Source organism: Pholcus phalangioides, unplaced genomic scaffold (genome assembly GCF_987345545.1).
Source record: "Pholcus phalangioides strain wild (caught in Gottingen) unplaced genomic scaffold, Ppha-v1.0 ptg000018l_1, whole genome shotgun sequence".
Classification (NCBI taxonomy): domain Eukaryota; kingdom Metazoa; phylum Arthropoda; class Arachnida; order Araneae; family Pholcidae; genus Pholcus; species Pholcus phalangioides.
The window spans coordinates 17,851,198-17,872,876 of NW_028301611.1; the positions used below are offsets into that span (position 1 = coordinate 17,851,198).

Consider the following 21,679-nt stretch of genomic DNA (forward strand, 5'->3'; position numbering starts at 1 on the left):
GGGAATGCGTGTGGATCACGTTATTATTAAAAAAAAAAAAGGGGGTGGTTGATGACGTAAGCAACCTTCAAACCCCCTCCCCCCTTGTCATCAGTAGTCAGCAAATCCGAAACCCCCCCCCCCGATGCTGACGTAATACTTGAATGACCCCTTATGATAATTACAACTATAATAAGAACATTAATCTCCTACATTTGTCTTGTTGAACGTTTTATTTCGTGAAATTCATTTTAACCCACTGAATTTTCAGTAATGCTTCGTTTCGATTTTACCGTAGTTTCAGCAATATTTGGCAACTTTGTGCACTTTTAGCGTCATTCTTGGCAATAATTGGCAATGTCCCGTATTTTAGCGTATTTCTCTGGAAAAAATATGATCAGCTTGTTTTTACGGATCTTTTAATCCGAAAAATCCGTATAATTCAGTTGCAAGTTCAGATGCTTTGTTTACATCGCAGCGGGACCCTACGAATGAATGCATGTGGCGGTACTGGAGGCATACGTTTAGCGGTTTGAAATGAATTAAACGAGGCAAAAAGCGCGATATTAACGTGATGTTTTCTTTTTGAATTTTACATCAATAAGGTGAATTGTCTATCATTTCATTTGTGCACGTGCTCTATTTCATATTGTTTATTTGCGTAATTAATGTTAACGTGGGAGAATGAGGAAGCGGGCCAAATGGGAGTGACCAACCAGTTACGTGAATAATAATTAAGTGTTTACTCATCCTCTCCATAATTTGTTTCTTTAGTTAAGTAGGTCATAATATGAATGCGTCATCCTGTCCCGATTTGAAACCTCCTACTCGATCCTACAACTGGTAGAGTTGACATTATTCCAGGTCCCTATCATAGTGTTTACGTTATAGATTATTCTTCCACTTGTGGCTATATCCGAATTTCCTAAGGTACATTTAAAAACCGATCTTTTAAAAGAATATATTTTTATCTATACTGTCAAATGAATTTTTTCCCCCCTTCAAAAATTACTTAGGTTGATAATTTCTTACTGTATATAGGCCATTGTAGATTATTTACTGTAATGATACTAGTGAAACTTGTGTATAATGGTATTGCCTTTAACGATAAACCTGCCTATAATGATATTTTCTTTCGTCCCAGTGGAATTCCTATTTAATAGAAGTATCGCAAATGCTCAAAAGTCTTCAACCTTTTTCTAGCCCCAAGCACTGCCTTTTCCCATCACCAAAAGAACACCACCTTTACAGCAAGTTTGGCATACAAATGCATAGAATTAGGATGATTTCAATCATTAAATGTACAAGGTGTTCAGTTGGAAAGTTGGTCAAGTGCTCACGAGCACCAAATCGGACACATGCAATGAGCATTGGGTGCTTCAGGGAGCAATGGGTTGAAGATTCCTGGGTCTACAGCGATAACCTGTCTATAACAATGTTTTTTCTAGGTACCTACAGTATCGTTATAGACAGGTTTCACTGGAGTAATTTTTCTAATAGCTTTATACCTGAGAATTTTTATTATGGCACCTGTCTATAACGATACTGTAGGGACCTAGAAAAAATATTATAGACAGGTTATCGCTATAAACCTGGTTTAAACCAAAAAAAACGGTTTTTTTACCAACTCTGTAAAATTAACCTTAGACTCTGAAGGTGATGAAACTTCCACTGTGTGAGCGTGAAAAGGTTAATATTTTAGTAAACCACTTAAATTCAATTTTTTTCCATTTTCTCTCTTTTAGATTGCCTGATATTTGCTTCATCATCATTGACAAAGAAAAAAATGCTTTTAGGATCCTTTATGTGGGTTATAGTATTCAGCTTACCTGATTTCATTGTTCTAACCGAAGGCGATCAGACTGATTTTGAACCAGATTTACCAGCCGAACATATCCCTTGTTATTTCTCAAATCATCTTGAGAGGAAAGAACTCTGTAAGAAAAGCAAGAAATGCAAATATAAAGTAATTTTATATTTTTTTTTCACGTAATCTAATTCAGCTGTTTCTTGATTGGATTTTATACTGGGGGACCTATTAACCCTTTTTATACTGGGGGGCCCATGGCGTGATTGTGAAAAATTATATGCTGATGTAGAAGGAAAAATTACTTGGAAAGAAAAGTTTTATTCAAATTAAGCACTGCTGTAAGGATGGTAGACTACAGTTGTAATAATGTTTTGATTCGACAAAAATTTCACTAGTGGTGACATCTCTCAATTGGAGTATGAAACGTTGTTTTAGTTGTTTTGCAGTCCAGTAGATGACATTGCTATTGCATCACGTTTACTGCACACCCACTCCAGCCATAATGTCATGTAGCAATTTATAACCAATGGAGGTGGGTGGGAAGTGAAGGCGGCATCTATCGATGGCCGCCCTAGACTCAATAGGTAAAGAACTTGTTTTCAATGTTCTTCCCTTTGATTGAACCCTGAAGTTAACCTTCATGGTGAAAGATGATCATCTTACTCACCACTTGGGTTGGGGTGCTTCATTAGTAAGTGCTCCATTGTTTGAGAACATTTTCGCCAATGGGTGGCTGTAGTTTCTGTTGCTGTAAATTGGGGTCCATGACATACACCAAGATTTCTAGGGGGAGCATGACTAAAAGTATTTGAGAGTCACTGATCTAATTCAGCAGAGTTCCTAAATATTTTTAGTCACTCACCCCATGGAAACCTTAGCATCTGCCATGAACCCCCATTTATAACAGTAGAAACTGTTGCCATCTATTAGAGAAAAAATTTATTGAACAATAGAAGAATTATATCTTTTATTTGTAAATGTAATGTAATAGCATATATTGAACTCCAAAAGAGCTAAAATGTTTTATTCTATCAAGAGATGTTGCCACCAGTACATTTTGTGCCAAATCATACAATTATTAGAGAGAAACTATGTCACTCTCCGCTGTTCATACGAAGTACGAAAGCCTGAATAACCAAGCGGAGATCAAGATGTAGTTCAGAAAGAAAATTCACATTCCTCTGTGGGGAATCGAGCCACCAATCTCTCGCTGTCCGAGCGAGAGTTCCAGCCATTGAACTACAGACAGATATTTTCATTCCTTAGAGCAGCAGTTCTCAACCTTTTCTGACTCGCAGAGCCCATTTCAGTGTATAACTCCTATGGCGGAGCCCTGTTTAACTTCAGGGGCCCTTTATAGTATATTATTTATATTGCGGTACCCTTTAGGCCTCTTTTTTTTGTTTGTTTATCAAATTTATTGGTTTATTTTACTGTCCTCAAGTGGCCACAGAGCCGGGCTCTGTGGAGCACCGGTTGAGAACCGCTGCCTTAGAGCATATGTATAAATGCTGAACAGGACTGCGCATGGACTGCATCCTCTCTCAGCTATTACCTCTTACGACATTAGCCCTTAGATGGCAACATATAGAGAGAAACTATGTCACTCTCCGCTGTTTATACAAAGTACGAAATCCTGGATAACCAAGCGGAGATTGAGATGTAGTTCAGAAAGAAAATTCACACTCCTGAAGAATGTGGTTATCCAGGCTTTCATACCTCACATAACATTATTACTACTGCAATCTACCAACATTGTGTCTGTGCTTTTCTTACTTTTATTTTTAAATAATTCATTTACGTCAATTTGGCATTAGTTTCCCCCCCCCCCCTCATATTTCTACAACTGGGCAGTGGATCTTCAGTAAAAAAAGCTGTCCAGAGGCCTAAGAGTCCAGGCACCCCATATCGGGAATCAACTGCTGATAAAATTCATTATTTAATTTTTCCAGGGGGAAACTTGATTAGTGGACTTCAAATGTGCTGAAACTATATTTTCTTTTTAGCCTTGTCTTGAGAATTCTAAATGTCTAAATTTAGTCCTGTTCACTGTCAAATGACCTCTTTTGCTTTGCAGGTTTTATTTTGTGCAATTTTTTTAGATTTAATATTAAATTGCATTATTTTCATTTGGTGTATTTCTTTTATTTTTTTACAGAAATATCTGGATACAAAGAAATGTTGGGGATACGAGAAAAAGTGTTCAATGAAAAATAGATATACATACCCTGCATGTGATGGCGATAGCGGTGGATGGTAGGATACTTTCTCATTTCTTTGAATTAATTTTTTAAAAATATTGCTCACAGTGCAAATGGTTACTCTCCCATATTTTTTATGTAACACAGCTTACGTAAAATACATGCATACCTAGGCTAATTAAGATTATTCTATCCAAAATTACATTTGTTAGCCGAAATCTTTGTATGGCAAAACGTGAATTTCCACAGGTTTCTATGGAAAATTGTTTAATTTGTTCCAAGTACAGCCACAAATTTAATGATAAGGTTTATGAAACTCTAAAAGAGCACTGTAAAAAAGACAAAAATTGGCAGAAGGCTGAAATGAAAAGCTCCAAAATTGAATAATTTAGCATTTATATCAAGATAGGATACTGAAAATTATATTATATTTTACATTATACAGGGGGATTCCAGATCCTTGGAACAAATTTTACAGATACTAATTATCCAACTGTAAACATCTCTAATTGGGATTAATAGCAGTTTTTAAACCAAGATGAGTATTGCACAGCGATTTCCGAGGTGTTAGCAAAAATTTAATTACAAGTAATTGTGATGCAGTAAGTGAAGTGTGGGGGGGGGGGAATATGTTATTATCCCCTCCCTCCCCTGCACTGCACTTACTGCATCACAATGACTTGTAATTAAATTTTTGCTTACATTTTGGAAATCAAATCGTTGCGGGAGACTAATTTTTTTTTTAGAAATTGGATTTAGAATGTTTTTGAACTATTGCTAGGGCTGCCTGGATGTGTCCTCATAAGTTTCTCTAAGAAAAAAAATAGTTGGTGATAGAGAAGAGTATACAGCTTTTGAACTGAATTACTCTATGCGTATAGGAAATTAACATTGTTTACTATATCCCATTTTCAAGGCATTTGAGGGTTGCTTAGCTGTTTTCTGGTTGAGCTAAAATTTTCCACAGATGGGTTTTAATTGAAACAAGATGGGGGAACAACTTTTAAAAAGTTGAAAATTGTGATACTGCATATACACTAGTCAATAACAATCCCTATGCGTTATGGGGTGTTTTTTTTTTTTCAATTTTGCCCAATTCAACTATTGCTTTGAGCTTATTGTTCTGGCTCAATGTCTAGCTCATTTGTTTTAAACTTGATAAATAATATAAAACAGCAGTAAATAATGTTCTATTTAGTTACTGCTGAAAATGTATCGTTTTCTCTGCAGATTGGTCATGGTTCCAAGTGTCAACTGAAACTAAAAAAGTAGAATAAATTGAAATTGGTATATGTGAGTGGAAAAATAAAGTTGAAATAGTTGTTTTTCCTTGTAATTATGGAGATTGTAGTTAAAAAAAAAGTGGATGATAGTCAGAAAATAAAGGTAATCTTCAGCCAAGGTTGATTTTGTTTTGGGTGTCAAATTATATTTTAAATGTTTCTTATTCCAGGGCAAAGACTAAAGAAGAGCAACGAAAAATATTTTTCAATGAGGGGGATTTCGGCTATATAAAAGAGAGAAAAAAAGAAATGAGAATGATATGTGAGCCATCAAATGAAGTAAGATAATTTGTCCTATCAGATGTTTATCGTTTATGGAAATGAAAGTTCTGTCTCTCCTTCTTAGGTGTATTGGCTAGTGTGCTTGCTCGCACAAGAGGACATGGGTTTGATTCGCATAGGAGACAACAAATTTTTCTTTTCCATGCAAAAGTGTGCCTCAGCATAACATCTTACAAGTCTCTTTTCTAGATGTGTTGTATGCTGTCTTTGTACTGTCCCTACCTGGGGTGGTTATTGCTTCAGATAAGAGAAGCTACTACTACTACTTAACCATGCATGCATCTTGTACACATTCCTCTATGGAATTTCTAACAGGTACATACTGGAATGTGTGTGAGCATTGGTAGACTAGAGAAAAGAAATAGTAAGAAAGCCAGTCCAATCAAGCAAGCACAGAGAAAATAAACACACAACTGTTACCAAGGTGCTACATTTAGCTACTTTCTGAAGGGGGTGTAAACTCCACATTTTGTCACCTCTAAATGTCACCTGTTATATACAATATAAAACAAACTTTAAAAATCAACTCTCATAAGTTACACAAAATTAAATAGGATATGAGAAATGTTTAGATACTGGTTAATTAGGTGCATAATGTCGTTTAGTGATGCCAACCCATACTGCAAAGCTTTCCGAGTAAATGAAAAAAATAAAGCAAATGGTCCATTTTCTATCATGATTTGAATTTATACTTTTGTTGCATTAAAAAGTTGAGTGTGTTTTGCTGGTTTTTTATATTGGCTTACAGAATCAAAGCTAACATTTATCCATTTGTTTTTTCTTCAGAATGACAGTTACCTGGAATGTGCTGAAAATGTAAAGTTCTGTAGAGGTCGAAACATAATGTTTGATTTTGATTCACTTTTGAACATAACTGAACCAATGAGGTAAGTTCATATGATAATTGTTATTATGTATGTTAATTATTATTATTTTTTTTTTTTTGAAATTACTAGAGCAATTAGAGTTTGATCTTAAATTTGAGTTTATGTAAAAACACTGGCTAGTCGAGATGCTGCTTTTATGAGTAAGGGAGTCTGATATATACCTTTTTGGGAACATTATTATTCAAACTTTTTTTCTCAGTCAATTTTTGCCATAAAATTTCACCAAATTTATTTTCAGTAACTATATACTGTATGAAACATTGAGTAAATTTTTTATTACTTTTTTTTTCTTACTGCGATCATGAAATATGGATTTTTGAAAGGCAAAAATGTTCCAAGGTACAACAAGGGGGGTCTTGTATCTTAAAACAGGGTGAAATTACAAAGATGAAAATTACAAATACGACTGGAAAAATAATTATTATTAATAATATATGAGTATTTTAATATAATGAGTATTTCTTTTTAAATATTAAATCATATTAAAATAAAAAATATCAAAAAATGACACATCTGGTTATTAATGGACATACACAAAAGAAATGGTAATGGATGTAGAAACATATTTATGTAGATGAAATGCACATAATTATTCTACATTGCACTTGAAGAAAGAGAAAATTAAATGTGTTTTTAAATCTTTAGAATTTCCATCAAATTCCCTCGATGCTAGGTGATTTCGTAAAGTGATTCATAATGTCAACATTTAGTTATACCTGGCACTGGTGAACAATAAAATATTTTCTCACCTCTCCTTTTAATGAAATTCACTTGGCAAAAGTTTTGGTTGGGTGCATCCCACACTGTGAACTTTGTTTTTCCAACAAATTTGACCAGGAAATAACCAAAGGTGAATGTAAGAGAAGAAGTGAATGTATTTGAAGTTTTTATAAGAAAGAAGTATTGAACTAAAATTTGAAATATAGATTGTATTTAAATGAAAAAGAAGTATTAAAAGTTAGTGAAGTTGAGTATTTTAAAGTAAACTAAGAAAATTTTATGTTTTATACTTTTCCAACAGTGCATGATCTTTTTGTTTCAAGTTACACTGTGTTCCACCATTCGGGAAAAATTTTAATGACTTTATTCACAGCGCTTAGTATCATTTATCAGGCAACTGCATAGATTCTAATTACTGGAAATATTTCATTAAACTTGCAATGTTCAGAAGAGACGCAGCAAAAACAAGCACATAATTTTATTATTAAAATGTCCCTACTCGCAAAGTCACAGACAGAGAGCTGAAACAACATTCAGTTGAGATTATGTGCTTCTAATCTCTTGCACTGTAAAAATATCAGCCAGAATGCATTACTGTTAAAGCTATTTCAAGTGTTTCTATGGTCAAGGTACAACAATTTCCCCCGTATCGTAATATTGGCTTGACTGCAGATCAATTAAGAGTTGGTTAACAAAGTCTTTGTATTTATTACATACTTAAGACTTACATCTCACAGTATATAATAAAGTGATTTTTTTCAGGTATAGGGAAGATGTTGTTAGACAAGGACAAGTCGGTGGGCATTGCAAGCTAAACAAGACATTATTGAAGGCGCAAGGGCAGCACAAGAGTCCTCTTCAGTCATGGTAATAATTTGTAAGTCATTCATTCATTTGCATGTGCTAAAATATGCATCTGCTAAAGGCATTCAATTGTGATTCTTATTTGTGGTTTTTTTTGAAAATATGTACCAAAAAAAATTAAATATTTTTACAAAAAACCCTGGTAAAATGTTGGTCCGGCACATTAGTAAAGCCTCGATATCATAATCAAAGAAATTCTCAAGGTTTCAAAATTTTTGTGTATGTTAGTTGATTTTTTTTCATAACATAATATTCATACAGCACGAAAATGGTCCACATCACTCTCATAGAAGTCATTCAGTGAAAATGCAATCGTAATATGATTTTGTAGTGCTGATGAGTTTCAATGTAGATTTTAAAAGCAGTTTCAAAATAGTATTTTGTTGTGCTAATAAGTTCACTACCAAGAACAATAGTTCTACAACAGTGCAATTAATCATTGCACTTCACTCATGGTTATTAGAAAAATTGACGGCAGGTGACAGCACTACGCATAATAAGAATTACACAGAAACTAACTTCACGTTAGGTTCACAACATGTACACACACATTCCTTTTGCATGTACCAACCAATTCATTAGAAATTCCCTAGAGGAATGTGTATGAGGTACATGTACGGTTAAGTAGTAATAGTAAAAAGTGCTAATGAGTAATGATCTTCACAATTACTACTGTAAATATTCTCCACTGACTTCCAAACACTTCAGAGCATGTGTAAGTAGGTTCATGTAGACATATTTCAAGTCTCTGGTCGTGATGTCGTTGACATATTCCTGGTGTTATCCATTTGTTCAGGGGTACTTCAGCCCACAGACCAAAGTTCATCCAGCCTGTGAAAGATGTTCATGAAGAGTATCAGTTCACACAACAGGATAAGTACAACTGTTTGTAGTTTTGAAGCAATATTCATCTTACATATCGGGTCTGCAGTTGTGCAACTGCCCCCTCTTTAATTCATTACTCATGAAAATTCCCCTCATGCATCTTTCTTTCCACAAATAATAATTCCTTGTAAATTTTGGCTTTGTGGGTCGCAAGCCTTTGCTGACTGCACTTGTGAAGATCTTGTTAACTGAAATAATTGAAATATCAGAAAATGTGACTAGTCCCTCCATCCTTTTGGTAGAAATAACTCACACATACTGTTTTTATATTAGATTTGAATAGAATTTCTTTATACTGCTTCCCCCAAAAGCAGTTAAACAAAGAGTCTCTTCAGAAAACCTTTGTCAAAGCCATCTCTCTGCGGCTCCCCTAATAAAGGTTGGCAGCACACATTTTGAGAACCCCTGGTGTATGTCATAATCAACTCTACCACATACAGAATGTTTAAAGGATGAGTGCTGAAATCCTATTTTATTATCTGATAAAATATGTTGAAGATTCATGACTCCCTAGCATTACTGTTTATTTTGGAATATCAATGTGACCTAGTGACATTTTTCAAAAAAAAAAAAAGTGTTAATTTAACGATGCTGGCATTATTGAAAAAGTATAGAATAAAGTAACATTAAATCTTTTCATGAAGTGGATAAAATGAATCTAAGAAACTGAGTTAGGCCCTATTCCAACAATTGTAGAGGCTACAGATATATATCATATACACATATATATCAGTGAAATTAAGGCTGTTGAAGTTCAAAATTTGCATCTTTCATTCTCTAAATCGCCCTTGAAGATAGAACTTTAGAACTTTATGGCATCGAAAATGAAGCAAATTAAAATTGCATAATGTTATAAAAGAAATAGTTTTCATGATGTATCGTATAAGTTTCATACAAACTATGTAGTTGCAATAATAATGAAACTGGCACTGCAATGGTATTCAATACATTTTTATAATTATCAAGAGTTTTTGACATTTTGTGAAAGTTTTGTTATACTACTGATAAATTGGATAATTCAAACTTCTTTTTGCTGTCCTCTTTGAATTATTCAAGTTCTACTGAACAACACGTACAGCCTAATACTTATCTGATACACCCATAATCCAATGCAGTAGATTTAAGTCTAGGCTTTATCTCTTATAAAAATCATTCAAGCTCTTTGAATAAACATTTGCAACCATGTCAAGAACAAAAAGAATTGAATGTAGGTTGATGAGTGAGTGAAATTAGTTCATGCAGGCTGGTTTTTCGTGTACAACTTTATATATTACTTGTAATCTAATATCAATTATGAATATCTTTTATTTTCTCCCCCTTCTGCTTGCCTATGTTTACTTATTTGTTCATATAGGTATGCTGAACTAGAGCATTTTACTGAACTAGCATATCACCCTGTATCCACTGAAGTGTGTGATGTCGTCATAGATAAGCCTACATTCATCATGAAATTGGATGCTAGTAAGTATCACACCAGTTTCAATATACAAAATATCCTTAAAATCTTCGTAAAACCAGTTTGATGACGTGCTGTGTAGTCCAGTGGTGAAGATATGTGACTCTCATTCCGATTATCTGGGTCCGAAGACAAAGAGGGAGATAAAAATTCTGAAGGGGGTGCAACGGAGCAAAAAGTTTAGGAAACTCAGATGTAGATAAATTTTAGATTTTAAACTGAATATGTAGCCTATGTGTCTCAATCCGGTTAAAAATCCACCTCTTCTTGAAACTGATAAATTATTGACTTGATGAAATTTTATATTGGTTCTCATCCAATATTTATGTTTCATGTTTTATTGTAAATTTGTAGCTGTGAATATGTATCATCATTTCTGTGATTTCCTGAACCTTTACGCTACCTTGCACTTGAATGATACATTTGACAAGGACGTATACATCCTGGTTTGGGACACAGTGAGTATAATTCTTTCATTTGTTAATATTAGTTGATGAAATATTATTATAATTTTATTTGTTTTTGTTGTCTTAACGCCCAATTGTGTGATGCAATTTTTATTAGTATTATTATTACTACTACTACTATTGCTCCAGAAGATAGTTACACGAGTCTTCATTGAAACATTTTTTGCTGTGGTTATATTTCCAGATACCATATTACAGCAACTTTGCTATAACCTGGGATGCATTCACAAAACACCCCGTCATGGATTTAGGACAGTTCAAAGGCAAAAAGGTATCTTGTTTCAATGCTATGAAAGATTTCTGAAAATGCATCTTTTTTTTTTTTTTCTTTTTTTTGAACATTCTTTTTAATGTCTGAATTTTTTGTATGTCATTTGGGTTTATTTTTCATATCTTTTATCAGTGTTGAGATTTTTTTTTTTGTTCATCAACATATCTTTCTCACTTGATTAAAAAATTTACAGGTTTGTTTCAAAGATGTTGTTCTTCCTCTTTTGCCACGGATGATATTCGGGATGTATTACAACATGCCATTGGTATGTGTGGAGGTTGTTTTCTGTACTCTTTTATAAAGTAGTTTATCTTAAAGGAACATACTTTTTTTCTTTGTTCAAAAATGTTGAACCTAAAAATTCATAACACAAGTTGCTGAATGCTGTGTTTCACACAGTAGACTCCTAATCATCTGCAGGTGATCTATAAGCTCTGCAGATTTTGGTCCTTTTCTTAAAATTTTTGAGATAACCTTACATACGACATCTCTAATTTAACTTAAGTTTACTTACCCTGTGCTATAAGCTATCTATTGATTCAATGCTTCAACTTTACCTATCAAAAAATGAGGAAACTTTTGAAACATCATAGTAAAGAGATGAGTGTTTTCAAATCCCTTTTTAAAGGCTGAAAATTTCAACATAGCTTTTGGTGTAGGATCATCATGTTCATAAAAGAGTGTTCACTAGAAAAGTAAGATCTTGTGAAGAAATGAGAATGGGGAAATGGTTCTGCTGGAGATGTTTTTTTATCCTGTCATGAAGAGCTTGAACAGCTGGGTCACATATTTGCACGAAAATGCATTCTACAGTTTGCATAGAAAACCCTCTCTTAGAGTGAATGTCAGAACTGATTTTTTTTCTCTTTCAATTTCTTTCCCATCCTTTCTTTAAGATTTTCTCATGAAGTTTTATGACTTGGTATGGATGAAGCTTTACACAGCTTAGAAAAATGCTATATTTAATTATAGACACCAAAATCTATTTTAAAAAAATTTCATAACAAAGTTACTGTGCTCACACTGTATTTGAAAATAAAAGTTGAAGATAAAAACTTTTCCTTGCAGTATTTTTGCCTATTATTGCAATAAGATACTTTATGAGAATTTCTGAATTATTTGTCATTATTATTTCATGTACAATACTCCAAGGGAAATTAGGTATTGACAAGACATTTGTGCAAGCTAGTTTCACTCAAAAATACAATTTTAGATGAATTATAAGAAAACATCTGGACAGTTAATTTTTATTCCAAATTAAATCTGTTGTTTTACTATGTAGGTTTCATATTCATTTATTTAATTTCATTGTTATTAATCTAGAAAATAAGAACCGAGACTGATTTATTTTTTATTGTTGAAATTTACAGATTCCAGGCTGTGAAGGAAGTGGGCTGTTCCAAGCTTTTTCGGAACATATCCGGCACAGATTACGAATAAATTCTGAATCGCCTGTACGTTAAATGTTTGATTATGACATTACTGTTGAATTACTCTATTTCTTATCAATGTTTATTAGAAGATTTTATTTATTATCAGTGACCAGCTCATTAAAATCACATTCAAATTGCTGCTCACATACACAGTTTTTTCTTAAGTTTTCTTTCCTTTCCCTCAAGTTTGATGTGTGCGGTAGCCCAGATTGATAAGATGCTCACCTAAAGTACCAAAGGATGTTTAGAAGTGTCGCAAGTTTGATACTCGGTTGGTCCTTGTCAGAAACTTTCCTGACACAGGGATACAACAGAAGCTTTGACATGACCACAGAAAAAGCTTGCTACCGCAGAGAGTAACCCACATCGAGGGGTTAGCCCATCAACCCCTCGGTGAGTATGAAAAAAGCTGCCATTCGGAATCAGCAATAAATTGTAGGTCCCGTCTAATTAGCCGTCATATGCAGAAAATGACTGTGGTGCAACAAAAATGATCAATGATCAAGTTTTTGATTATTTTTCAGCCATCTACATTTTTTAGTTAAATAACCCAGATTAATGTCTAATCTGTGATCCATCTAACGTTTATTTGAAACTGAAAATTATGAAACATTATTATTCATCTCACTGCCAAAAAAAAAACTTATGTCAGAAATGCTTATGTGCAGTGAAACCTCTCTATCTCGAGACTGACAAGACAAAAAATTTCAAGACAGCACATTTTCGAGAAATAGTTTTTGTGTTAGAAAAGAAAAACACGTCAAAAACTTTGGTTAAGAAAAAACTAATACACTGTTCCAATGTTTTTCTGGTTATTCTACGATTTTCATTTTTTCCCTTTTTTTACTTCCAGGCAGGAAAAGTAAGAGTTACTCTCATTTCTAGAGGAACTCAGTACCGCAGAATCCTCAATGAAGATGAAGTAAGTTTTAACTTTAAAAACCATTTGTAGTGTGTTTTCAAAAGCCGGGGGGGGGGGGGCAATGCTCCCCCCCCCCATCCCCCTAATGACGGACCTGAGAATAGCCTCTAAAAATGAACCCCACCTGGACCATCTTTGGTCGATCTGATTGTTAAAATATTGAATAGTTTAATAGAATCAAAGGCTTTGATTGTTTCTCAAAACAGAAATCACAGTAGACTTTCACTAATTCGACACATATCAGACCTATGTTTCAGCAAATTACTGGGAAATGGTTTTAAAAAAATCCATTCAAATAAACTTCTGTGCACAGAAATGCAGTGACATGCTTTTCTCTTCTTCACTCGAAGGAAGCCTACCTAAGCATGCCGGATTAAAGTGTGTAAAGTAGTTCACAGCAAGATTATGGAGTCTAATGTACATAAATGTTTGAAACTGTTGTTTAAGGATACAACCCATATAACATAATCTCACAGCTTAGCTCATACAGTACTGGTGAGTTATCGGATAACTGCTGATTGGCGTTGAAAAAACTATCTGATTGTTGTATACTACTACATTCTAAAAGTACCTGGATTTATTTTATTACAAAAGAATGGATGCAGATAGAACCCATTTATTTGGTGTTTCCTTTGAAGTAACTACCCTTTGCAATTATATATTTTTCTCATTGTTCATACAAAGATGTAAATGCAGATTGCAAGCTTTTCCATCACATCCTCCAGCTCCTTTGCCATTACTCACTGCACTTCAGACCCTGAGAATCATTGCCCTTTAAGCAAATTCTTCATCTGAGGAAAAGAAGAAAAGTCACTTGGGGCAAATTCAGGTATATAAGCTGGTTGGAAGTATCAGAATATGATGTTTTGACAGGTAATCTGACACCAGGAGGGACCTTAACATCTGCATGATTCAGTGAGATGTAAGTGACCATATCTTTGGAAGGCTATGCATTATGAGTGCTCCCTCATGACTATGCGCCAGCTCACATGTTCTTTCTGTTGTCGGATTATTTATCGCAACATCACATTCTGAGACTTCCACAACTATATTATTCCCCTGATCTTTCCCTGTGTGACTTTTTCCTTGAATTAAGAATTTGGTTATGGGGCAACTATTCTCAGGTTCCAACGGGCAGTGACAGAAGCACTGGAGAGGGGGAACAAAAAAACATCCACATTCATATCTTTGCATGAACGATGAAAAATGCATAATTGCACAGGATAGTTACTTCGAAGGAAACATCAAATATAAACATGTTCTATCTGTATTCATTCGTCCTTATTAAAATAAGTCTCTGAACTTTTTGAACGTCATAGTGTGGGAAATTTTTTATAATTGAATCTGTGCAGACTTCTGTGTGTCAGCAAGCCCAATCTATGTGGTGTTCAACTAGAATGCTGATGTTCCTATCATTTTTTTTTTTTTTTTCATTTATCATTGCATCAGACTATTTTTAATCAATTTATTACTACTATTATAAATATGTAAAAAATTAAATTTCAGCATTGAAAACAAATTTTAAAAAGATTGCCACTAATATCACAAATGCAAATAATAATGCTGGTCTACCATCAACAAAAGCAAACACCGTCTAAATAATAGTGATTTCAAAAAAACACACCAGTTGTCATCACTAAAAATGTATTAGTAATTTTATACATTCAATGTTGTTATCGATGTCGATTCTTGTTTTTTTCAGTTGATATCGGCAATGGAAGCTCTTCCTCAGTTCATTGTCCAGAAAGTGAACTTCAACCGCAACTTGCCTTTCCAAAAGCAGCTAGAGGTATATTATTCTCTCTCATTTGTGTCTCATATGTTGCTGAGAATTAAGCCCAAAATTGTAGCTATCGCGTTCTAAAATTATGTGTTTCTAATTGTTTTACTCCAGATCAGTTACAATACAGACATACTCATTGGAATACATGGTGCTGGACTGACACATATGCTTTTCATGCCAAGATGGGGAAGCGTTTTCGAAATGTAAGATCAATGCAAAGTCTGATGTGAAATTCTGTTTTCAATGAGCTGGTCTTGGGCTTCAAGGGGCCAGTTTAAGTTGTGTGCATGTGTGTGGCATAGGAAACCTGCACAATGTAAAATTCCTCAAGAGATGCAAAAAGCACCAGAGTCAAAACATTTTTCAAAGGCAGACAGCTGGAGCATTAAAAGTTGGATTGCATTTTCTTCTCTTTATCATAATATGGCAGTTCCAAATGATGGTAGATAGTGCAAGCTGTGCGGATGTCACAACACAAGTGGCATTGTAAGTTGTCATCTAATAGCTGAAGAATTGGCTGAAAGCTAAGGATGCCCTATACAAAAAAGACTTTGAAAAGTAGAGCTTCAAACTCAGAGTTAAACAGAAGTAGTAGTTTAGTGATGAAAACTATCAACAAAGTTTGCATTGGTAAGAATGTTTTCCGATTAGACTTTCACTTATGTCACCATCAGAGCCTATCAGACTGAAACCTATGGTTTAGAACTGATTTCAAAACAGCTGGTAAACAGTTTTTTCTTTCGAGCACTTGACTCTAGCCATAGCAGGGGGCATAGACTTTATATTTTTTCTTTTCCCACTCATTCAACATGTAGAGAATGTCAGCATGCATTATTCTCTTGGATGATGAAATAAACTTTTGCATCTAGTTGTGGTAACCACATTCTGGTAGTAGAGGGAGATATGCTAAATTGTGTTGTTTTGTACGCAGATAAATCAGGGCTTGGACCAGCTCTGTTGGAACTATTCTTTTTTCTTTAAATGTTTTCCCCTTTTTTGGAGATTTTGATTACTTTAAAACCTTTTTTTTCCTTTTCCCGTAGATATAATTGTGATGATGAGAACTGTTATTATGATTTGGCCAGACTTTGCGGACTCAGGTATTTGACGTGGGAAAAGTCTGATAAAGTTTTTCCAGAGGATGAGGTAAAGTAGGGCTGCATATCTATGTGATGTTTTCAGCATGAACTTTTTTTATTGTTCATTCTTCTGGGGAAAACACAAAACCAGATTTGATGTTTAGCATAAACGTCACATTTTTGAATTGTACAATCACAATAAGGCCTGATGAAATAACGTTCTCAATGAATTTCTGTGCCTCTCATTAAATTTATGCACTCTGGAAATAATAAACCATGAGTGTTAGATTTTTATCTATCTTGGTTGTAAATTGCCTTCCACCTTCAAAGATATGTGTAAGCTAAGAGAGTGAACATGAGGTAATATCATATGTACACAAAGACCACAACAAGCAAATTGGTCAACAAGATTTCTGAAAAAAGATAGCCATGAAAAAATATGGATGTCATATATGAGCAAAATACAGTACAAAGCATATAATGAAAGAAAAAACTAATAATTAATGATATTATACACTACCCATAAAAATATTTGTTTGCTAAGAATGAATAGCTTCTTGATTTATTTCACTATGTTTATTGTACTTCTTTTATAAACGTTTCAATTATGTTAGACTTTACAATCTCCCCCCCTTCCCAGAAGTAAGTTATTCCACATTATTTACTACCCCTATTAGAAGACAACTCCCTTCAACACCACAACCTGGAGTTGTCCATAACTAAATGATACTGGTGTCTCTCCATGTCGAAGCAGTTATTAACCCCTCCAGTAAAAAACCTAGTCCATCACCTTGCCTTAAGTTAGTTTTTTTTTAATATTTCACCAATACATATCAAATATCAGATAATTTTATAAAAAAATTTTATTTCAGGGTCATCATCCAACACTTGGTGCTCATGCAAAGTTCACCAATTATGCATTTGATGTTGGTGAATTCATCAGACTCGTAAAGCAAGCAGCAAATCATGTGACAAACCATCCTTTGTATCTCAGGGCATCAAGAAATTGCAGTGAAAGTGATTGTGATTCTACGAGAGGCATGCGAGATGAGTTATGAGCATCATTTTTTCTTAATACAGTAGAACCTCTCTCCAACTTTAAATCAACAGGGTTGTAAAAAATTTTTAGGGGTTTTAAGTTTTAGTTTCCACGTATTTTAAGAAAAAACATTATCACCATAATGCCCAAGAAAGCAAAATTTTTGGCTTTTTTTTAAATTATTATTTTACTGACCAGGAGTTTTTTTTTTTTCCTGCATCGCATAAACAAAGGGTCTTCAACCTTTCAGACTTGGATGGCAGACTAAATTGAAATTTTTCATGAAACTAGTGGGCCACCAATTTAGTGACATCTTAATAGAAGGGACCAATGTTGCTTCGAGTTAAACAGGGATAAAAATAATTGATGACTTTAATTTATTCTGAAACCATTTCTTTTATTGAGTATCAATTTTGATTAGTTAGGAAATGATTTTTTATCACTAATTCTGAAAAAGTTTTCGATCAATTATTCATTAAATCAACTAATTCTGAGACTAATTTTAATCTGAAATCACTTTAAATTATTTTAATTATTTATTTTGTTAATTCTGAAATTATTTTCCTTTTCAATACATCTTGAAATCTTTTTTTCTCATTAATCATGCACAATTCTGCTCTTCTACTTATTGAAAATAATTTCTGTCCAGAAATTACAAAATTATTTCTCTCATTGATTTATATGTTATTTTTTCCACTAATTCTGAAATTATTTGTTTCATTAATTTTGAAATTATTTCTTTCTTTAATTCTGAATTTTCATCAATTTGCTCTGGAATTATTTCTTTTATAGATTCTGAAATTATTTCCTTCATTAATTCTAGAATTAGTTGTTTTTTAGTGTTTTCAACCATTTTCCGAAAATGATTAGCAGGCCACAACAAAGTTCTAAAATAGGTCTAAAATTGTAGATTTGTGTAGAGAACATAGACATAACATATAAAAAAAACAATTACATATAAATATATAGATTACTGTGGAAAATCACTTTTGGAACTAGTTTCTGTAAATAGTTTTCCACAGTATTTAGACTGTTTTATCATTTTGAGACAAAGATGGATCCAGGGCCAAAGCAGCTTGTGTTTACAGTACAAAATTTAAAATATTACTGACAATTTTTTTTTAGTTTTCTAATCTTTCAATTTCTAAGTTGTTTGGATCATGATTTTAGTTGCTATTATGAGAGTTCTAAAAATTCTGGTTGTTTAACTTTTGTACTCTTGGCAACACTGTCAGAGACATTGTTGAGAACCACAAATTTGATATTCGATCAATCAATCGAACATTTAGATAATTATCAAACAATTTAAATCACACTCAAAATTAAACAATTTATATATCCATTATACTGCTACTTTGGCCCACATCTACTGATAATAATCAGAACATAAAAGAAACTTATTCACATTAATTAGGGAAAATGATTGGTTTGCCACGCACAAACAAACAAGTGCTTACCTAAGAGTGTTCATCCCCACTCTCTCTTATAGCCAGGAGTTAGACAAAATATCCTTTATATATTTAAGTAGAGTCTTGATAGTGAAAGATGAATGGACCCGAGGGGGCTACCTTGGATTATTGAAAATTCAGATTATCCAAAAAAAAAGTAAATCGTCTCTTGTGGGAGGGGAGATTTAAACTTACATATTTGTGCTTACACTTTACTCTCACCTATTTTGTTTTTGATTCAATTGCTTAGTTCAGTGGTTCTCAAACTTTCTCCACCTGCGGCTCCATTGGATTTATTATTGTTTATCTGTGGCTTCCCAGAATAGTCTGGAAAAGAATTACTTCAAAGCACTAAACAGGCACCAAGAGTCTTCAACGCATGAAGTATTTTGATTGTGACCTGCCTAACTATTTGATAACACGTACATATAGCTTAGTGACCAGCTGGCCTGGCTAAAATATCAAATATGTGCTTTGCTGTATGAGCAGTGGAATAGCCCCTGCACTAAACTCTTTGTGATGCCCCTGACTGAGGTTGGGACATCCCTGAGAGCCACCACTCACACTTGGAGAACCACTAGCTTAGTTCATTAAGACAAGATCTATGGCCTGTTAATATGAGAGACTGACAGGCATCCCCCATCCACAACATAAAATCCTGTAAAGCTGAAATTACCTGCATTCATTGGAAGAATCAAACAAAACAAAATATGTAATTGACTTGGAGAAGGAATTTTGAAAAATTCCATCACCTATATTATCCAGAATCGTGAACTTTGGAGACGCTACCGTAATCAACTACATTTCTATTATTTAGGGTAAACACCCCCCCCCCCCCCGGTTCTAAAATAAGGAGGCAAGAATTAGAACTTAACGTGTGATGGCCTCAAAGCAGAATGAAACTTTCTCAGATTATATTGAAAAAAGTACAACAAAAAACTCATTGGCCAAGAGATATATGGAAATGTTTTTGGAATTAACATCTTGTTTAGGTTTTAATTTTTCTTTTCATATTTTCAAAACCAGATTATTGTGCCGCAATAGTTTTTGTCATGTGAGTGAAAAACTGGTAAGCAAAGATGCAATTGCCACATAGTAAATAGACAAAAATGTGTTTCTCTCTGATTAAAATAAGAATAAAGTGTGACTATAGGCAATTGCTAAAGTTTGAATTTTTTCCGAAAGAGAAAATGGTGTGTTCTCGACATTGCTTTGAGACACAGCAGTTTTAATGCAGGGTAGTTTTTCCTCTATTCAAAATATGGAATTCTTTCTGAGATAAAAAGCTTCAAGAGAGAGAGGTCCTACTGTATACTGTTTACTGAGTTAGTTATTCATTAAGCAAAGATTTCTAGACTGCCCACCAGATTTTGGTCAAACTCATCATGAATTTCTGTTACAGTGAAATAATATTTTATATACTGTTGTTATGAGCATTTTGGAGATAATTTTTTTCCTTTTTTTTCTGGTGATTTATAGTTGTCACATATTGAGACTGATACTGTTTAACTTGAAGCAAGTCTTTCATGACTTAATTGCCGACTTCAATATAGCATTTATTTCTTTCATCTAAAATATTAGCTTTCGTTGTTGTAGGGATTCATGTTATGTTTCAAAATAATTTCTTCGTATGCTCTGAGCCTTTTTTTTTTTATAGCTTGTTAGCTGTTAGAACAGTTTATCAATACCATATCTTTCATTATTGTTAAAAACAACTTGTGTCAGAAATGCTGAGTCGACCTCAACACAGAATTACGAAGAGTCGTAATGCTAATATTTTGAGCTGGGGAACATCAACCATTTTTATCTTCCTATCTTAAATGTCTTTGAAATAGATTTGATTTAAAATTTTGCCTATGTACAGTCCAACTTGGTTAATTCGAAGTCCAAAGTCACTGGAAGAAATTTCAAATTATCCAATTGATCTATCCTGGATAAATCACATAGGATAAAAATGATTAATTATCAGCATTTTATCCTCAGTTACGAAACTATTTCCCAAATTTTAATAATTTATAATTATAATTGATCTTAGTTGCTACATTATTCCACTGTTCTGGAATCAGCATCACTACTGCTACTTAACAGGACATGCACCTCCTTCACATTTCTCTAATCTGCTTTTCAAATTTTGGTTGTCGTTCTTATGCTATCTAGGAAATGTATTTTAATTAATGTATTATAATTTGTACTTCCATGTTCTTAATGACGACAAGAAGAAAATCCTGATTTTGAATGGTACACCTTGATCCATAGGTTGAACAACATAATCGGTATCAAGTAGTACACATTTTTGATTCACTCCAGCTGAACAATCTTAAATTAGCCATTAATTTATCAAAGAAAGAGTGGATAAAGATACTTTTCAAAACTTTTATTTGTCTTTAAGGATTTTTTTTTTTTTCAAAACCTGGTCGAGAAAAGCAAACGTCTGATTTCTTGAAGAATTTTTCAAACTAAGTTTGCTCATATGCAAAAAATCATGTTTTTTCCCCTCCAACTTCAAAATATCCAAATCATTTGGGGGAAAAATTTAATTGAACAAACAATTTTAACACTAAATCAAGGAGGAGCTTGTAAAAGTTCAAATTATCTAAAATTCAAATGGACCACGTTCTACTTTATATTAGGTCATCCTAAAATTTCTGAACATTTTTGGTAGGCATATGTTCCAGCCTCTAGGATATGTCTTTTCATCAATATTTCATAATTTTTTGGCCACACTGGAAAGTGAAAACTTCTACTGAGATGTATAGTCTATCTTTTTTGGTACAATAATAGGTGCATTTCTAATATGTTCGCTATATGGCTGATCAAAAGTTGCACCATTTCAGGTACATTATGTTTGAATTTTTAATGAAGATTATAGT

At 33.5% G+C, this 21,679-nt stretch overlaps 1 protein-coding gene across 2 annotated transcripts; it reads left to right on the plus strand.

The window, feature by feature from the left end:
* The first annotated feature begins 444 nt into the window (after positions 1-444).
* Positions 445-18,957, plus strand: Eogt (EGF-domain O-GlcNAc transferase). Of its 2 annotated transcripts, none has more exons than XM_089247585.1 (16): positions 445-584; positions 1,725-1,945; positions 3,948-4,045; positions 5,444-5,552; positions 6,342-6,442; positions 7,925-8,029; positions 10,266-10,372; positions 10,722-10,825; positions 11,019-11,105; positions 11,299-11,370; positions 12,476-12,559; positions 13,392-13,460; positions 15,163-15,249; positions 15,355-15,446; positions 16,287-16,389; positions 17,195-18,957. In XM_089247585.1, exons 2-16 carry the CDS (start codon positions 1,766-1,768, stop codon positions 17,378-17,380), a joined length of 1,584 nt encoding a protein of 527 aa, XP_089103711.1. In that variant the 5' UTR covers positions 445-584; positions 1,725-1,765; the 3' UTR covers positions 17,381-18,957. The 2 variants fall into 2 exon arrangements, with proteins under 2 accessions (XP_089103711.1, XP_089103710.1); XM_089247584.1 differs by lacking the exon at positions 445-584 and adding an exon at positions 833-909 and having other exon boundaries at positions 17,195-17,476.
* Positions 18,958-21,679: the final 2,722 nt, after the last annotated feature.

Bases quoted from the DNA above. Each gene is read 5' to 3' on its own strand.
- Eogt (XM_089247585.1), top strand. From the start codon at position 1,766: ATGCTTTTAGGATCCTTTATGTGGGTTATAGTATTCAGCTTACCTGAT. The intron at 4,046-5,443 runs GTAGGATACTTT...TTCTTATTCCAG, and splicing joins GATGGCGATAGCGGTGGATG to GGCAAAGACTAAAGAAGAGC. The intron at 10,826-11,018 runs GTGAGTATAATT...TTATATTTCCAG, and splicing joins ACATCCTGGTTTGGGACACA to ATACCATATTACAGCAACTT.